Source organism: Pongo abelii, chromosome 16 (assembly GCF_028885655.2).
Source record: "Pongo abelii isolate AG06213 chromosome 16, NHGRI_mPonAbe1-v2.0_pri, whole genome shotgun sequence".
In the NCBI taxonomy this organism is placed as follows: Eukaryota; Metazoa; Chordata; class Mammalia; order Primates; family Hominidae; genus Pongo; species Pongo abelii.
In genome coordinates, this window is record NC_072001.2 from 81,418,566 (window position 1) to 81,436,903 (window position 18,338).

General features: G+C 44.1%; 1 protein-coding gene across 2 annotated transcripts in view; it reads right to left on the bottom strand.

The window, feature by feature from the left end:
- Window positions 1-18,338, bottom strand: part of TBC1D2B (TBC1 domain family member 2B) — an 82,155-nt gene that overhangs the window by 43,450 nt on the left and 20,367 nt on the right. For both annotated transcript variants that reach the window (XM_054547053.2, XM_054547054.2), the window contains exons 2-3: window positions 15,185-15,338; window positions 6,051-6,219 (exon numbers count right to left, since the gene is read on the bottom strand). In XM_054547053.2, coding sequence (XP_054403028.1) covers window positions 6,051-6,219; window positions 15,185-15,338 — 323 coding nt within the window. The remainder of the gene's footprint in view (window positions 1-6,050; window positions 6,220-15,184; window positions 15,339-18,338) is intronic.

Here is an 18,338-nt window from a genome sequence, read left to right on the forward strand (position 1 = left end):
CATGGAACAGTGTCATATACCAGCGGCCCTTCTGATACATGGGCCCCTGGGAGCATGTGAATGGATCAAGACCAAGAGGACTACTGGGACATAATTGCTAAGCACAACTTCATGCTTCTGGGAGCTATCAGAGAAGACCAGGTGCCATTGCACCACTGCAGAAACACACACACACCCCAGCCAACTTCCCGCAACTGCTGAAACTCCATGGGCCAAAGAGCAAGTTGCCTTCCTTCCTGCTTCCTTCTCCAGAAGGCCTGGCTTAAAAAATGTCTGTGTGAGGCAGCAGCATGGTGACTACATGCCTTGTCTTTCTTGGCAGACATAGCTGTGCCTTCCAACAAGGAAAATCACAAGTACCACATTACGGCTCCAGGACAGGAACAACTTCCCCTAATTCACCAAACATCTGGGTGCCTGCTTTGGGCTGTGCTGGGCCCTCTGCTACGAACTGGGGCTGAAGAGAGGAGTCACTGTCATGACTTTATGGTCCTAGACACTAAAACCATAATAGATTCTTGGGAACCCCCGCCATGCTCACAAATAACTCTTTCTACCAGACCTGAGGGAGTCAAGAGAGAAGCAAAAACAAAGGATCAGAGCAGGGCCAACCGCAGGGCCCGCAGAAGACCTATGGGAGGCAGGTCTGGAAGGATGAGCACACTTTCCCGGCTAGCTCAGCCCTTACACCTGCATTGAGAAAGGCACCCCATCCACCTGACTCAAGGAAGTGGAGACTCACTTCACCTACTGGCTCAAAAGAGTCAGGGTAACGACAGTGGCAGCAATACCAGCAGGCCTGGGTTGTGTAGCCACCATTTACTGAGCACTTACAATGACACTGTGCTAGGCAGTTCCTATTTATAACCTTAACACTCACTCCCACCCATCCAGTAGAGAGGCTTACTTCACACACACACACACACACACACACACACACACACACACACACACACACCCCCACACCCACGCGTGCGCGCGTAATTTACTAATGGAGAAAATAAAGCTCAGAGAAGTTAAGTCACTAGCTCAACATCACACACCCAATAAGTAGCAGGACTGGGATTCCAAAACCTGGGCTGACTGCAATATCCACAATGTGACCCCACTCTTGAACAGAACTAGAGCTGGACCCCAGGAGCCAGAGGTCCACATCAGGCCCAGCCTAGCACCCAGAGATGGGCGCACAGTCCAGGCCACAAAGCCACAGAACTTTGCTGACTCCTGTCAGCGCTGCTGCAGCCTAAGCACACCTCCCACATACACTGAAAATACACGCTCAACTGCCACACAGGCTCCCGATGCACGCTGACACGTGTGCTCAGGCATGCACTTTCTCACTCGTGCTTGCGCACTCCCACCCCTGAGCATGCACATACACACATGGACTGGCCAGAATTTCAGCAGAGACCTAGTTCCTTCACCTGCTGTGATTTGGACTGTTGATAAGTTAAATGAAAAATGTGGTTAAAGCAGGAATCCATATAAAAGGAACTTAAAACAAACACATGCACCTGTAAAGGTGTATGTAAATGTGCACTCATCTGCCAGTCTACTGATACACACTAGCCAAAGCCTCTTCTTGGAATCTGGGGATACTGGGCGTGGTGACAGGCACCTGAAATTCCAGCTACTTGGGAGCCTGAGGTGTGGGGATCACTTGAGCCCAGAAGTTCAAGGGTTCAGTAAGCCAAGATCGTGCCACTACACTCCAGTCTGGGTGACAAAGTAGAGACCCTGTCTCAAAAAATGAAAAAAGAAAGGAAAGGAAAGGGGAGAAAGAAAGAGAGAAAGTGAGAAAGAGAGAGAGAAAGTGAGAAAGAGAGAAAGAAAGAAAAAGAAAGGAAGAGAAAGAAAGAGAGAAAGAAAAAGGAAAGAAAGAAAGAAAGAGAGGGGGAGTGAGGGAGGAAGGAAGGAAGGAAGGAAAGAAGGGAGGGAGGGAGAGAGGAAGAGAGAGAGAGAAAGAAGGAAGGAAGGAAGGAAAGAAAGAAAGAAAAAGAAAGAGAAAGAAAGCAAGAAAGCAAGCAAGCAAGCAAGCAAGAAAGAAAGAAAAGAGAGAGGGAGGAAGGGAGGAAGAAATCAATCTGGGGATACTAACTGCAGTTCTCTGTTATCTTTCTTGGGCAAATCACATCCATTAAGACATCAGCTAACTTTCCCAATTTTGTTTTTTTCTTATTAAAAAGTGGAACAAGGCCTAACAGTTGTGAAACAACCTAAGCATAAAATCTTACAGGCTTTTAAGTTTTTTTTTCTTTGAGTTTTCACAATCATGTCACCCACATCCTCATGGCAATTTTTTTAGTGACTCACCTTTATCAAATTTTCCCTAAGCATTCAACTTATTTTTCCTAGAAACAACAATTCCTTTTTATATTTCATGGGTTTAGTAAATATCTCATTAAATTACATAATTACAATAATAAGTACAACGGGCATTAACCAGTGAGGAACAAACCCAGCTGATTCTTGGTAGGTCTGTAGCTCAGCTGGTGGGGGCAGCAGGGACACAGGTGCCCTGAAGTGGCCCATTTGGTCTCATGCAGTCAGTGAGGACCATGGCTCTACTGAGGAACCTTAAAATGTCAGTTCATCAGGGGAGCTAGTTAAGACAGTTTCAACTACACTGATAAATAGAATAAAAGAATAAACAAACCTTCATTTACCTTTTAAGCCTTGACTATAATGTTGATAGCATTTTGAGTGCATTAAAAAATACAATTTTTAAGCCATTCATTTATAATACAGGAATCTATTTTAGGGTCATTAAAGTCTGCCTATGCACCTAAGGCATTTTATTTAAAACTTCATAAAGCATTCCATAAGTAAAAACAAACAAAAGAAAAACAAAAAACCATAAACACTTAAGATTCATATGCCAGTCAATAAGCATTAGTGTCTACAGAAACTGGTCCCAAAAACCTCTGTGAAGAATGGCTTTGTCATGAGCTGTGCCTCCACCAGCAACAGCAACAACTAACACTCGCCTAGTACTTCCTAAGTGCCAGGCACTGTTCTAAGCAGTTTACACATATGAACTCATCATCATGCTATCAATCTCATGATGTATGATTATTATCTTCATATTACAAATGAGAAATGGAGGCACAGAATATTAAGTAACTTGCCCAAGTTATCCAGCTACTAAGTGGCATAGCTGGGAGCTGAACTCAGGCAGCCTGGTTCTTAATCACTGTGTTACATGGCAAAGGCACAGCTGATAGAAGATAACTCCTACACTAGATTTTCACCCTGAATGTGATCTGTCAGCTGTGACAGGCAGAAGTGACAGGCGTTCACTTTCCTAGGCAGGAGGCACTCAATCATCGTCCATGTTCCTATGCTCAAGGACATGGAAAACACCCAGCATCACAGGTCTGTTTCCACCTCATTCTATTATCTCACTTTGAGGGCAGATGACACAGCTTAGGTATGAAAATCTGGCAAACCAATAGTCCCCCAAATGTGTTCTTATGATGAAAGGGGGAAGGAGCACTGGGTCCCCAATTAGGAGACCTGGGTGTGTGTTTCAGCTTGGCCACACACTTGCTATGTGATCTTGAGCAAGTCACTTTACCTCTCTAAGCCTCAACCTTTTAACACGTGGAATGAAGGGAGGCTCTCAGTGGTTTTCCGACACTTTTAGAGCACAGATCCCTTTCTTTACTGAGAAGCCCAATACTTTGAAACACAGGAGGAAATCAGTGGTTCTCCAGTTGCAGGTACCTAGGGAAGGCAGCCCCACCGGCTGACCCCTCCCCATCCCCTGGGTGCTGGGAGACGACTGGGACTTAATCAGATGGCACAGGGCAGACAAGCACATGGTGAGCAGAGGTTCTGGGATGAAGAGGAAGGCACAGAACGGCCAGAATACAGAGGCTCACAAAGTGCTAATACTGGGAAGCAGCTGCCCAAGGAAGAGACTAATGCATCGTTGAGAACCTCAAATATCAGACCAAAGAGTTTGGAGCTGCACTTGCAGGCTGAGGGCTATCCGCGATGCTTCTGACGTAGGGAGATGACATGATCAGAGCTGACTGGAGAAAGAAAACAACAGAAAGCAGATGAATGGGAGCAGAGCAGGACCAAGAAGGTGGGACCGCAGCCACAAGCCAGGATGAGGAAGGAAGGCAGGGCCCTCTACAGTGATCACCCTCACAAGTGCTGGTCTTCTGAGGTCTGAGTACCCCTGACATTCAGCTCCAATACAACCTATATATATCCTATATATCCCACTCAGCTTCAATATAAACCTATGCCTTAAAAACTAAAAACACACAGAAAATAACTTTATCATATTGAATTCAACCACGAAGGTACAAAAAAGAAAGCAGTTACAGCAAAGAGGCTACTTTTTAAAACAGTGTATCCTTGGATGGTAGCTTCTAAGAACACCCCAGCCCCATCCTGAAAAACCAGTGGGACCCCTTATGGAGCTCAGCTGGCCAACTGCATAGTGACCACTGGCTTGGGCTCTACAGGACAGCAAGAAACTTCCAAGTCTCCCACAATGCACTGCCACTACAACCTTTCTCTTTTTTCATTTTTTCTTTTTTTTGAGACAGGGTTTCACCCCATCGCCCAGGCTGGAGTGCAGTGATGCGAACTCAGCTCACTGCAGCCTCAACCTCTTGGCCTCAAGTGATCTTCCCACCTCAGCTTCCAAGTAGTTGGGACCACAGGCATGCACCACCACCCCCAGCTAATGGATAAACAAAATATGGCACACTCATACATGGGAATATTAATTATTTGGCCATAAAAGGAAATGAAGCACTGATACTTGCTACAACATGGATGAATCTTGAAAATATTATGCTAAGTGAAAGAAGCCAGACACAAAGGTATGCACGGTGCCATTTATACGAAATGTCCACAATAAACAAATTCATAAGCCGGGGCAGTGGCTCATGTAATCCCGGCACTTTGGGAGGCCAAGGTAGGACTGCTTGAGCCCAGAAGTTGAGACCAGCCCGTGAAAGACAGAGAGACCCCTGTCTCTACAAAAAAAATAAATAAATAAATAAAATATTAGCCAGGCATGGTGATGCACACCTGTAGTCCCAGCTACTCTGGAAGCTGAGGTAGGAGGATCGCTTGGTTCAAGGCTGCAGTGAGCCATGAACCACGCAACTGCACAGCAGCCTGGGTAACAGAGCAAGACCTTGTCTTAAAAAAAAAAAAAAAAAAACCCACCAAAAAACAAATTCATAGAGATAGAAAGTTGATTAGGAGTTGTCTACGGTTGAGGGTTGGCAGAGGAGAAGGGGTTGGGGGAAATGAGAAGGAATTGCTAAAGTAATAAGTTTCTTTTTGGATCAATGAAAACACTTAAAAATTGATTGTGGTGATGGAAGCACAACTCTGTGAATATACCAAAAATCATTGAATTGTACATTTTAAATGGGTGAATTGTACAGTGTGTGAATTGTATCTCAATAAAGTTCTTCTTTAAAAAACAAGTCAACCATAGTGGCACATGCCTGTAGTCCCAACTACTCAAGAGGCTGAGGCAGGAGGATCACTTGAGCCCAGGACTTGAGACCAGCCTGGGCAACACAGCAAGACCTCATCTCATAAAAACCAAACAAACAAACAAAAACCAACCCACCTCTACCCTCACTAGCCCATGCACAAACAGAGAACGGAAATCCAGAGCACAGGACCTGGCCAGCCTAGTGTCTTGGAGAGGGGACTAGGCCCTAGGCACAAGAAGCCCCAGCTCTGCAGCCTGGAAGAATTGTGACCTCAGACACATACTCTCCTTCAGCCAGTTTCAGTCTCTGTAAAATGTCAGCCATATGACCTACTTCACAGAGTTGAGCAATTAAATTAAACCGTTTAAGTGTGAAACTGTTTGGCATAGTGTCAGACACAGAATAAGCATGTAATACAAGCTAAAACCACAATGATCTATGGGAAAGTATGATGTAAACAACAAAGGCCTTTGTAAGTGTAAGATAGTTTTATAACTTCATTTATAAAATTATAACATACATTATCAGAAACAACCCATTTTCAATTTCATATGCTGCTTTCCAAAGACTCACTTGAGCTCATTGCCCCACTGTTTCAAAGAGTAAAAATTAATGGAATTTGGATGCCCTGGGGCAGGCTGATTTGCAGCTTGTTCTCCCACCAGCTCTCCAGGCACAGTCTCCACAGCTAGGACATTTCTGGCTTTTTCTGCAGAAGCATTTGGGTGTGGGTAAATTAAATCTGAAAAAAAAGGTAAACAAATGTCAGTTACTCAAAGCCTCCACACGAAACTTGACATCCCACATAAAACACTGACTTGACATACTATATAAAAATATAAACTATGTAATAGTATATTTTTAATGTATACTACATAAAAACATAATCTGTGGGTAACTCTGATGTTCTGAAACCATCTTCATCTAAACAGATCCATGTTTCTCAAAGGAAGGTTGTGACATGCCTCAAACCACCAAGTATTAACAGTGTTGGCCCAGAGAAAGCAAAGGCTAGAATTTTCCTCCAGTACTGCAGACCAATAACCCTCACCATAAACCCGTCATCAAGGTCTAATCACCTGTACTGATAAGAAACAATTTCCAGGATAAACTGTTATATAAGAAAAGCAAGGTGCAGATCAGATTATACAAGGGTCCCTTTTCTCTAAGAAAGTGGGAGAAATACAAATATAAATGTATTTGCTTAAGAGTGACACTGAAAAAATAAAGTTTGCACATCACAGAATAGCAGTTCAGTAAATTCACAAGCAAACATACTGATGCTAAAGCATGATGAAACTTCACAACACATCTTTAAAATGTAAACTTTTGAAATAGTTAAGGTGGAAATGATATGATGGTCAGGATTTACTTCAAAATAGCAATATTTTGTTACTTAACAAATACATAGTAATATTTGCTTCAGGTAACATGTCATTTGCTTCAAAATAACAAAGCAGGGTATCAATGAAACAAGAGGGGTAATTACTGTTCCAACTACCTAATAAACCTAGAGGTAATATTATGTTATTCTTTGTATATGTTTAAAATTTCCCATAACAAACAGTTACTTAAAATTTTTTTCGTTTTTGATAAAAACATTTTTCTTTCTTTTCCCCCCCATAGACAGAGTTTTGCTCTTGTTGCCCAGGACGGAATGCAATGGCGCGGTCTCGGCTCACTGCAACCTCCTCCTCCCGGGTTCAAGCGATTCTTCTGCCTCAGCCTCCCAAGTAGCTGGGATTACAGGCACCCAGCACCACACCTGGCTAATTGTTGTATTTTTAGTACAGACAAGGTTTCACCATGTTGGCCAGGCTGGTCACGAACTCCTGACCTCAGGTGATCCACCCGCCTCGGCCTCCCAAAGTGCTGGGATTATAGGCGTGAGCCACTGTGCCCGGCTGATAAAAACATTTCTAACTACAAATACTTTGTATTCTTCCAAATGACATAATCTGCACTGGTATTTCAGTGGTAGAATTATCCCATGCCAAATGGCATAATCTCTCTGAGAATAGGACATGCTTGTAAACAGAATTCAATATTACTTTACAATAATCAATTTGATCTACACTTCTTTTTAAAATATCTCTATATCAACAAAATCAACCATCTCTTTCTGTGAAATCAGAATTGACTGCTGACCACTGATATTCAAGAACAATTCTTTTCTCTTTTTTTTTTTGAGATAGGGTCTCAGTGAACACGACTCACTGCAGCCTCAACCTCCCAGGCTCATGCGATCCTCTTGCTTCAGCCTACCAAGTAGCTGGGACTACAGGCACGCACAATGCCCAGCTAATTTTTGTATTTTTTTTTTTTTTTTTTTTGTAGAGACAGGGTTTGCCATATTGACCAGGCTAGTCTTGAATGCCTGGGTTCAAGCAATTCTTCCATCTTGGTGTCCCAAAGTGCTGGGAATACAGGCGTAAGCCACTGTACCCAGCCAAGAAAAATTCGTTTCTAATCAGAGGAGCACACAATCAGAGTCAGCAAGAACAGGTCTCTGGTAAAGGTCACTGAGCACTGGTAAAGGAAACAGAGAGCAGGCATTCCTGGGCTGCGCGGGCTTGGAGAGCAACGTCCTGAATGCCGCATGATGGGCCTGCACTGTGTAGGCAGGTTCTGACTTGACCACAATCAGTGTAGGAAGGGCTTCAAGAACACACTGGGGAAGTATCTTGGGTGTGGCATGAGTAAACAAGTGCTGTGTATCTATCAGGGTAATTTGGCTCTGGCCAGGAGAGTCAATGCATGGCTTACAGTAGGGTTCTGACTAAGAAAAGCAAGACGGTGTGCTGGGAACAGAAGAATTACAGACTTGGTAACAGAGTACACACTTTTTTTTTTGAGACTGGGTCTCACTCTGTCACTGAGGCCTGGAGTGCAGTGGTGTGATCACGGCTCACTGCAGCCTCTTGAGTCAAGAGGCAAGAAGTTACAAATAACCACAGATTGCCAGTTCTTGGTTTTACTATCATGTATTAAGCACTAGGCACTGAGGGCACAACAACCAATGAGACAAAGCTTTCCCCATAAAGGAGAACACATCCAGGAGAGAGACATAAGTAAAACAGTAACATGTCAAGCTCCAAGTCACCACAGAATAAATACACTGAGTCGTTGGGATCCAGGCCCTTCCTCTGAGTCTTAGGGTTCCAGGAGATGCCTGGGGGACTTCTAGAGGGAGAAGAGGATGGGGGCCCCATGCTCAGCTTCATCTTCAGCAGTTCCTCTGTTCACTCTTTTATATACTGGGGTTGCCTTTAAGATTTCATCTGGAAAAGAGGTTCCAGTAAACAAAAGAAACAAAAAGTTCAAACACCACTAATCCAGTCCAGTCTCCCTACCTACTTTCTCCATCAGGACACTAGAGTCCAGAGCCAGGGCCAGAACCTAGACACCTGCCCCTACAGTATACAAATATTGCAAGGCAGGTAGAGATGAGTGTACCTACTAGAGGAGAGCACAGTGCCTGGAGTGGGGGCGGGGAGTGCTCAATGTTGGTGACAGCATGTGTCAGTCTACAGGCACATGGGGTAAGGGCGCAGCTCAAACTCCTTTACTTCAAAGGCTGGTCTTACAATCATCATCACAATTCTAAGCCAAGTCAGGAAATAAACACAACAAACTGTACAGATTTCTGTTACAGGCTGAGTCCAGCCTCTTCTTCCTGTGTGGGCTAGTAGCAAGGTGATGAACGGCCCCTCTGCGAGACTGGACTGTCAAATGCTCATGTGGCAAAGTGCCTATTACCAAGAAAACCCCAGGCCTTGCAGCAACCCACAGCCCATACTGGAAATACTTCCTGAGGAACTCAGAGACCCCAGGGAGGGGTGGAGAAAAGGGACCAGAGACCAAGGAGGAACATGTTGGAGGAAAATTTCTAAAAGTAATTATCTGACTTGAAAAAGAAGCTCTTTTCCAGCTTAATACATTTTTGCTGTTACTGTTATTTTTGTCTGGTTTTTGGTTTTTAAGAGACCACGTGAGATATACTTAATGAAAAGCAGAGCTGCTGGCTTCTCCTCAATACATGTCCTAACATTAGCATGCAGGGAACCGCCTCAAGGAGGACATTAAGGGAAAACACAAACTAGGACATGGCAACATTTCCTCGAAGATTTTAAGAGGCTGGACTGGTGTTCATGAACATGTCTTTTGTCTTACAGCTTCAGTGGGGAAAGAAAGTCTGTGCCTGATGGTTTTTGGTGTTTAGACCTCTGTCCTTTTTAAACATTTTCAAATGCCTAAATGAAAACTCTGAGGGAGTTTCCTACTGCATTGCTCCCATTTCCTAGGTTCTGATTCCAGCACCGCCTCTAAATCCAGTGTGACCCCGGGCAGTCTCAGCCTCCCTGGTCTCCAAGAGCCCTTCCCACTTGCTGCATTCTAACACATGATGCTCAGTCTCCTCCTAATGGGACTCCCCGCACAGGGGCGGCTCCTGCCTACATCCGGACTGCCTCAGTAAGTCTTCCCCCTCCTCTCCTGCTGTCTCAGTCAGGCCTATGTGCTCCGCCAGCAACCTCTGCAGAGCACAGAACTGTGTACAGTGGGAGAATTCTCATAAAACTCAACCCAGGCTTGCAGCTACATCCAAGAAAGGACAAAAGAACACTGGGAAAGGGTTGTCCCCATATGCATCAAAGCACACAGCAAACGAAAGTCTGGGTGTCAACACTGGGAGTTGGAGGAAGACAGGGTGGGCTTAATCTGAAAAACATTTTTTTATTTATCAATGTGAGTTTTAATACAGATTGTGAAGGACCAGTCAGGAGGAATAGAAATATCTTCCAAGCGAGCACATGGCGTGCATCTAATCACCAGAAAAAAGAGGCAGCCAACTATCAGGTTCTGAGAGGCCCCAGGATGGACCAGTTCATATGTCTGGTTAATTACTCATCTGCCTGTCCCCTACCCCCATCAAGGACACAACTCTGTGAGAACTGAACCTCTATCTGATTTGCTAACAGCTGCACATCCAACACCTAGCACAGAGGAGTGACTTAATAAATATTGGTTAAATGACCAAATTAATCCATAAAAGACAGGAACTTGCTAACATGGCATGGGAGAAAAGGCCAATCGCGCAGAAGGCAGCAAAGAGGCCCCTGCAGTTCTTGAGTGGGTTTATACTCATCATCCTTCCTGACTTTCCTCTCTCCTGCCACCTTGCCTCTGACAGATTCCCTGAATTGGGGTGGGGGTTTCCCTCTTTTCCTTTCCCATTCCTCCCCGTTCTCCTGCAATCTGGCTCAGCCACCACCCCGCTCCCATTCACAGCCACATCAATCCCTGTATTCACCTGCACCAAGTCCCACCAAATCTAGGCTGAGGATGTCTCTGCTGACACCAAATTCCAAGCCTGTTCCAGATAGTCTCCTTTCCGACCCTCCCAGACAGAACTGCAATCTAACCCCACTCAGCATCTCCCTCACATCCTCCCTCCCACAGTCACATTCTTTCACAACCTGACTTTCACAGAACATTCAAACCAGAAGGAGCCTGGTTCAGAGAGCATCTTGCTTTACAGACGGGGAAATCATGATGTGCTCAAGGTCCCATAAGCTCTCCCCATGCTGCCTCTCAGGTACAACACTGGTAACTACCATGACTGATACTTCCCAAGAACGCATAGTATTTTGCAGCATTTTACAAGGATTACACAAAAGCACAGCTTCCTTGATCTCTATATGGAATCACGACATTCAAGGATGATGTGTAATTCCTGTGGCACTGCCAATGCGAGGCTTGCATTCCACCTGACGGCTTTCCTTCTGGCAGCCCTCTACACCCTGCATCCTGCACCGAGAGCACTGCTCAGGCTGCCTGAGGACTGAAAGTTATAGCTACTCCTCCCACGCCATCCCCTTGCACACAACCTGTTAAAAGTGTAACAGTTCAACTACCCAATGCAGCTGCTTCAGGGGAGGAAATGTGTGGTCATCCTTCAAACTGTCTTCACAATACAAATTTCTGCAAGAAATACCATCCATATTCAAACAGGCACTTGGGCATTTGAGCCTGCTATGACCATGAGTGCTTTAGTACTCATTAACTTTCAAGAAGTTTTTTTAAAAAGCAGGGTGTTGTTATCCCTGGCTTGTTTTCTTATTAGTTTATGTGGGGAATGAAGTAAACGGAATGTGCTAGACATACATCCTGTAATGAGGCTATTAGCCATTTATGGGCACCTCCTTTGGGTTCTAGCTACCTCATTCTCAACAGCTATAAAGGTTTATGGACCCCTGATTGTATCTTTATGCAAATTACTCTTTTGTGTTGAAACTAGGTCTTTATCTATCCAAACACAGAAGACAATGTGGAATGGTATTTGAGGCATGGCATGCCTTCAGAGGACAGGCTACAAAATAGAGGGCAGACAGAACAGATATTGACTAATAATAAAGCTGCAAGTTCCAATCACACAGGAAAGTCTCTCACTCAACGCAGATTCTAGAAAAAAAATTAATGTAATCAACTATGTGACAGTGCTGGCTCCTTAATGAATATTCAATCCAGCTTTTCCTTACTTATGGACCTTGGTTTTGATCGTGGCCATATGCTCAGCTAAAATACTTGGCTTCCCAGACTCCTTCCCGCTAGGAATGGCCATATGACAGTTCCAGCTAATGATGCATAAGCCACAGGTTTCTGGGAAAGCATTCTCCTTTTTGATGTAAGTGCCACCCCCAGGGGCAGCTAGCATGAGCAGGAAAGCTAATACACTCTAGCAATGGAAAATACAGAGTCAGAGACAGCTTGGGCCCTTCAGTGGCACTAGTGAGTAGCTATGCCAGCCATAAACTGCTTCTCATGTGAGACAAATTACTCCCTATGTGTAAGTCCTTATTAGTAAGGTTTCCTGTTAATTACAACTAAACATAATGCTAACCCTTTCAAAATGATATCATCTCATATATATGTATACAATATATATGTGTATATACACATACATATGGCTCTTTACACTTAACAATGCAGTTTCCCATTTGATCTTTATAACAACTATGAAGGAGGGTGAACAAACTTCAATTCCCAGAGCCACAGTTTCCTACCCCTGTACTACAGGATACGTGACTTATTTAGAGTCTGACAACTAGTAAATATCCCCAAGACTCACAGGCCCACAGGGCTTCTTCCACCAGGTAGAGCTGCCTTCTAAGATATACAACTAGCTATCAGTGGAAAACGTTAATCCCCTATATCTTTCCCTATATTGACTTTAGGTGCTAGGAGGGTCCTGATGGGTGATGCCCATTAGACTACAAACCAAAATGTCCCGAACAACTGGGTGACTACGAGACAATACTAGGAAAAGTTTTATTTTTAATGCAAATCGTCACAAAAACATTCTTCTTTAATTCTTAATAGAGTAGGCTAAGCTGAGCAGATAACTACAAGCATGGCTTTAGAAACTTCACAGAGCACTGCCATATAACACAACATAATTTATCTTTGAACCAGATTTTATCTCTGACGATAAAACAAAAGGGGCTAAAAGATAGCCTTTTCTTCTTGACTTCCTGCTTTAGATTTTTTGACTTCCTGAACTATTATAGTCTCACATACTGCTCTGGGGCCCAAAGTTTCATTCCTTGTTCTTAGAAGCTATCTAAAAATTAATAGAAGTCTAATGTTACAGTCATTTCTATCTATAAAATCTTCAAAGGCACTCCACTGCTCTTAGGTTAACGTCCAAAATCCCAAGACCAGCAGTCTAGGTTCTCCCCCAGCTCTGGCTCTGGGTCCCGGGTGTGCCCCCAGGTTCAGCTCGCTCCCCACAACTGCTTCCAGCCAGTAGCCATCCTGACTGCAGCTCTGGGAAGGCACCGCAGTCCAGCCCTGTCATCTGACTCCCCTGCTCTCTACTTAGCTAATTCCTGGCCATCCTCCAGGCCTTGGCTTAGATGCACTTCCTCAGAGAGGCCCTAACTGCCAGAAACTATGCACAGCCCACTTACAGCCCATGGTACCAGCATGCACCCTTCCCTCACATTTCTCTCATTTTTTCCCTGCACAACTACCCTGCTTGACTAGAAATTCTGTGAGGAGAGGGACAAAGCTCATCTTGAGTACCGACTTTGCTGAATGAATGAGTAAATGTCAGATAGCATTTACTCAAACGCTAAATTCCATACCTGGAGTCCCCAAATCAAAGGAGGAGAAACAAATATGGGCTTCAGATGTTTCCTCTGGCTCTCCAATCACAGCATTTTGGCTTAGAAGGAGGAAGGACAGCTGTTATAAAGAGACTATAGGGCTAGGCACTACTTCTTTGTCCTCCTTTTGGTTTAATATCCCTGAGTCTTTGCTAGAAAGAAGCACTTGGTGTCCTCAGAACAAAGGAACTGAGGCAAATCGAGCACCTCCTGTGCCAAAGGCACTGGCTATGCTCATGAACACTGCCTGTTCCCACAGGGTTTCCAAATGTTCCAAGTGACTCAGACACTCAGTTAGGAGCTCCTTTTGAGATGAAAAGCACTATAAGAGTGGCTTTCAAAACAACTCAGTTACCAGTGACTCGACCCTGAACTAAACATAAGGGGGCATAAAGTTGAAAATAAAGGCATGATCTCAGAACCTGGAATAGTCAGAGTGCTAAGACAGTTGTGAAAGTGACTCAAAAACTCTCACAGAAAATATATCAATAGGTACAAAGCATATATAGTAATTTATCACTGATAAGAGGGTTAACCTGCTGAAAAATACTGGGACAAGTAAAAACAAGACTGACAAATTTGGAGATGAAAAATTCGTCTAAGAATGCCTTTGTTTCTGGAGTAAATCAGCCACACATGTGCCAACACCATCCTTGGTGGGACAGGCAACTCGGATGCAGCCCTGTGTTCTGCTGAGCAGAGGGTCCCACGGGTTTTATGAAGTGAAGAAATCTCTTTATGAAACTGTTAGAACTAATCCTTACTGTTGTCTACTCCTTTTAACGTACGCTCCACGTGTCTTCCAAAAATACTAATACAATGGCCTGGGCTTTTTAGACCTTACTTCAGAGCTCAGGAGGCTGTTTTTTTTGTTTGTTTGTTTGTTTTTCTGGGTGTGTTATTTTCCCTGTATGAAGAGTGGGGGCCAAAAAACAGTCCCGTCTCCACAGTCGTTGCACTGGGGTAGGATGGGCAGCAAATAATTGTTGTTCTGTTCTTTCTAGAGGTTATCTCCATGCTGCAAATGGCCAGGGATTACCCTGAGTTATAGAAATGCCATGAATCCAGGATAGAATGAAATCAATGTTTGAAGGTTAAAGTCTTCCTAAGAAACACTAGAGAATTACAAGTGGAATGTTTTGAGAATACTTCCTAGTGTATACAAACACCTGTCAATCTTGGCAAGTCTGTCCAAGCATGACTATCTAAGCATGAGTGCTTCATCATTAGGTGTGGTAGAAAGGCTGGCCCTGCAGTCAGAACTAGACTTACAGCACCACAACTTACCACATGCTGACCTTAATCGTATCATCTCTTCCATATGCTTGGCACTAGCCTTGCCTGATTCCAAGGCCATCACTGGGCTTGCATAAGCTTTGTACATGGAGGCGCTGGGTAACTGTGGAATGCTGTCCACTCATAAGGTAGCATCATTATTATTTTCTTTATAAATTCATTTTCATTTACTGCTAAGTTCATGTGTGGTATCGAATGGCTTACACAAAGAACTGACCCAGCTCCCCTTTATTTCTGCCTTACCGGTGTTATCTCTGGCTACAAGACCCTTAGGAAAATCCCCGGGAGTTGGAGAGGTCCTGCTGTCCCACTTGACCATGTCGAGACTGTTACAATATTCCCATCTCTTCTGCTGAAGCTCCTGTAACCAGTAAGTCATGAGTTGACGATTGGGAGCCTAGAAAGAGGGAGGGGAAAAACATGTTATGGCCACCAATAATATGAAGAGCTTAAAAAATATTATGTCTCATGAGTAGAGACTGTTCAGCTTGCCATGTGAGAGTTAAGATGAACAGATCAAGGAAACTTCAGTTACAAGATTAGTAGCTTTTGCTCATGATGAGTTGGTCAAGAAAATAGCAATTGTAACATGAAGAATTGAACCCAATTAACAAGAAGTCTTTTTAAATTCTAAAATTAAAGAATAATGCAGTATAACATTTTCCTCCAAACTGTTTAGGAAGGTGTGATAATACTGCTGCTCTTTTACTCTGAGCAACTATAAATTCCATCTTCAGAAATAAAATCTGACATAGGTATGAAAGACGGCCTTGCCAAATCACATCAAATAATGATATTTAAACTCCATCAGCATCTGAGAGTACACAAAGAAAAATGCAGATTAAAAACTGGCTGGCGCTCCTATTAAAATGGCTAATATTTCAAAAAGTTGACAATGCCAAGTGCTGACAAAGGTGCAGGGCAGCTAGAACTTTCATAAGCTGCAGGTGGAATGCAACACCGTGCAGCTACTTTAGAAAACAGTTTGGCAATTCCTTATAAAGTTAAACATACACTTACCAGGTAACCTGGCAAGCCCATCCCTACATATCCACCCAAGAGGAATGAAAACATATTCACACAAAGACCTGTATGTGAATGTTTATAGAGGTTTTATTCATAATTGCCACAAAAATGAGAACTTCGTCTGGAGAAGGGATTAAAAAAAACTGTGGTACATCTATACAATAAAATACTATTTAGCAATAAAAAGGAGCACACTATTGATTCCTACTACATGGATAAATATTAAATGCATATTGCCAAGTGAAAGAAGCTTGACCCAAACGGTTATATACTGTATGATGCCACTTATGTAACACCCTGAAAAGGCAAAATTGTCAGGACAGAAAACAGATCTGTGGTTGCCAGGGCTTGGCAGGGAGGGGAGCAGCTGACTACAAAGCAGCAGCACAAGAATTTGTGGGTGACAGAACTGTTCTGTATCATGGTTCTGGTGGTAAAGTCATGATTCTATGCATTTGTTCAAAATCATAGAATTATATACACAAAGAGTGAATATCATTAAAAAAAAAATCAACCAAGATGGGGGAGAGGACCCAGAACAATGAACCTAAATATAAACAAACTAGACTGCAGGTATGGGTCAAGGTCTCCAGGCTGCCCCCAGCAAAGGAGTCCCAAGAAGAAGGAAAGCTGCCATGACACGATTATGGGAACTTCATCAACACTGGCATCCAGTGACATGTGCAGACATCAGACACAGTGGTTCCCAAGATCAGAAGCAGTGAAGAAAATGGCTCTGCAGGCCTGACAGCAAGAGACAGGCCTAGACCAAACTACTACTACCTACAAGCAAAGGATAACCTCTGGGTGCTGTGGCCACAACCTGGGTCTTTTTAGTGATACTTGCATACCTGGCCCCAGTTAAAGAAAAGGATCTTTGGGTATTTTCATTACAGGATCTTTGGGTATTTTACAGAAAGTTCTTCCAACTATACCAGCCAAGTTGCCATTTCATCCATTCATTTAACCAACATTTGCCAAGCACCTATCAGGTACCCAGACCTGGGGCCTGGCCTAGTGAGAAAAGACAGGAAAAAACAACCAGTAGTTTCCATGCTGCATTAAGTGCTATGACAGAAAGCAGAGCAGGTGAGGCGGGGCTGGCGTGACTGGAGAGCACTGGGGAAGGACACATAGCCAAAGAGGGGAGGTGCAGCAAAGGACAAGGTACTCAAAGTTCAGGACACCTGCCACAGGCAGGTTCAAAAGCTTCAAAGTATTGGTTTAATGTCTATATTCTCCAAGAAGCAAACTCCCAAGTTGTCTCCATTTCTCTAGCATCTAGCTCAGTGTCAGGCACATAATAGGTCAGTATTTACTGAATACATATATGAAGGAATAAGTGAATGAATGAATAATCAGAAAATGATACAGGAGAACTTGATCTTAAAGGGGAAGCAGGCAGTGGCCAGAGGAAAAGAGATTCCAGGGAGAGAGAGAAGTGTCTACAAAAGCACAAAGGTCAGAGAGCAGGAGTGAGGTGAGGTCAGTGAGTGGCAAGGACCTGGCCCTGAAGGGACTTGTGTGCCTTCCTAAAGAGATGGAATGGGGAACTTAGCAGGGCACTGACATTATTAGACAAAGGTACTGCTTGTGAAAATGGTGGTGAGAGAAAGGCAGGTGCACAGTTTGCATAGGAGATTAGTTCAGGCCAGAGGCTGTGAGCCCACTTGAGAGATCCATGAATTGCAGCCTGGAGTCTGGGCGGCAGGCTGGCTGCAGTGTAGACACAGGAGCTCAGCCTGGCCCTGGGGCGGGGCAAAGAGCACACAAGCATTTCCACAGAGGGGAGAGGAGAGTCACCAGGCAAGTCAGGAACTGAGAGACACAACCAGAGCCAAATTCAGAGCCCAAAGCCCACCCAATCCTCCCCTTTTTTTTTGCAGATGAGGGGACAGAGGCCCAGAAAGGGAAGTGACTTGTCTAGGTCATACAGGGAGTCAATACTGTGAGCCCAGTCTGCCAAACCCCCCACCCTTAGAGGCAAGTGTGTGTTTGGGTGGGGGAATGTGTGTGTCTGGTCCTCCCACCAGCTCCCTGACTACCTGGCCCCTCCATCCCCATGCCACGGGTGAGCTAAGCACCCTGGGAGCCTTCTGCTCCAGCCAGGGAGGTGCCCAGACACTTCCTCTTGTTCAGCCTGCACACGCAGCTGTGTTTCTATTTATGCTTGGGAGCCACAGGCTGCTAGAGAAGCTGGCACATACTCACTAGGGCAGATCTGAACCAACCTCTCCAGCTGCCTCTGACAACGCAGACACCATGAAAAATCTGCTTTTTACAAGAAATCCTTTTCACTTTAAATCTTTGAGTATTAAATGTAACTGGGAAACAATCAGTAACCTCTGAGTCATCTCTCACTAAATTCCCG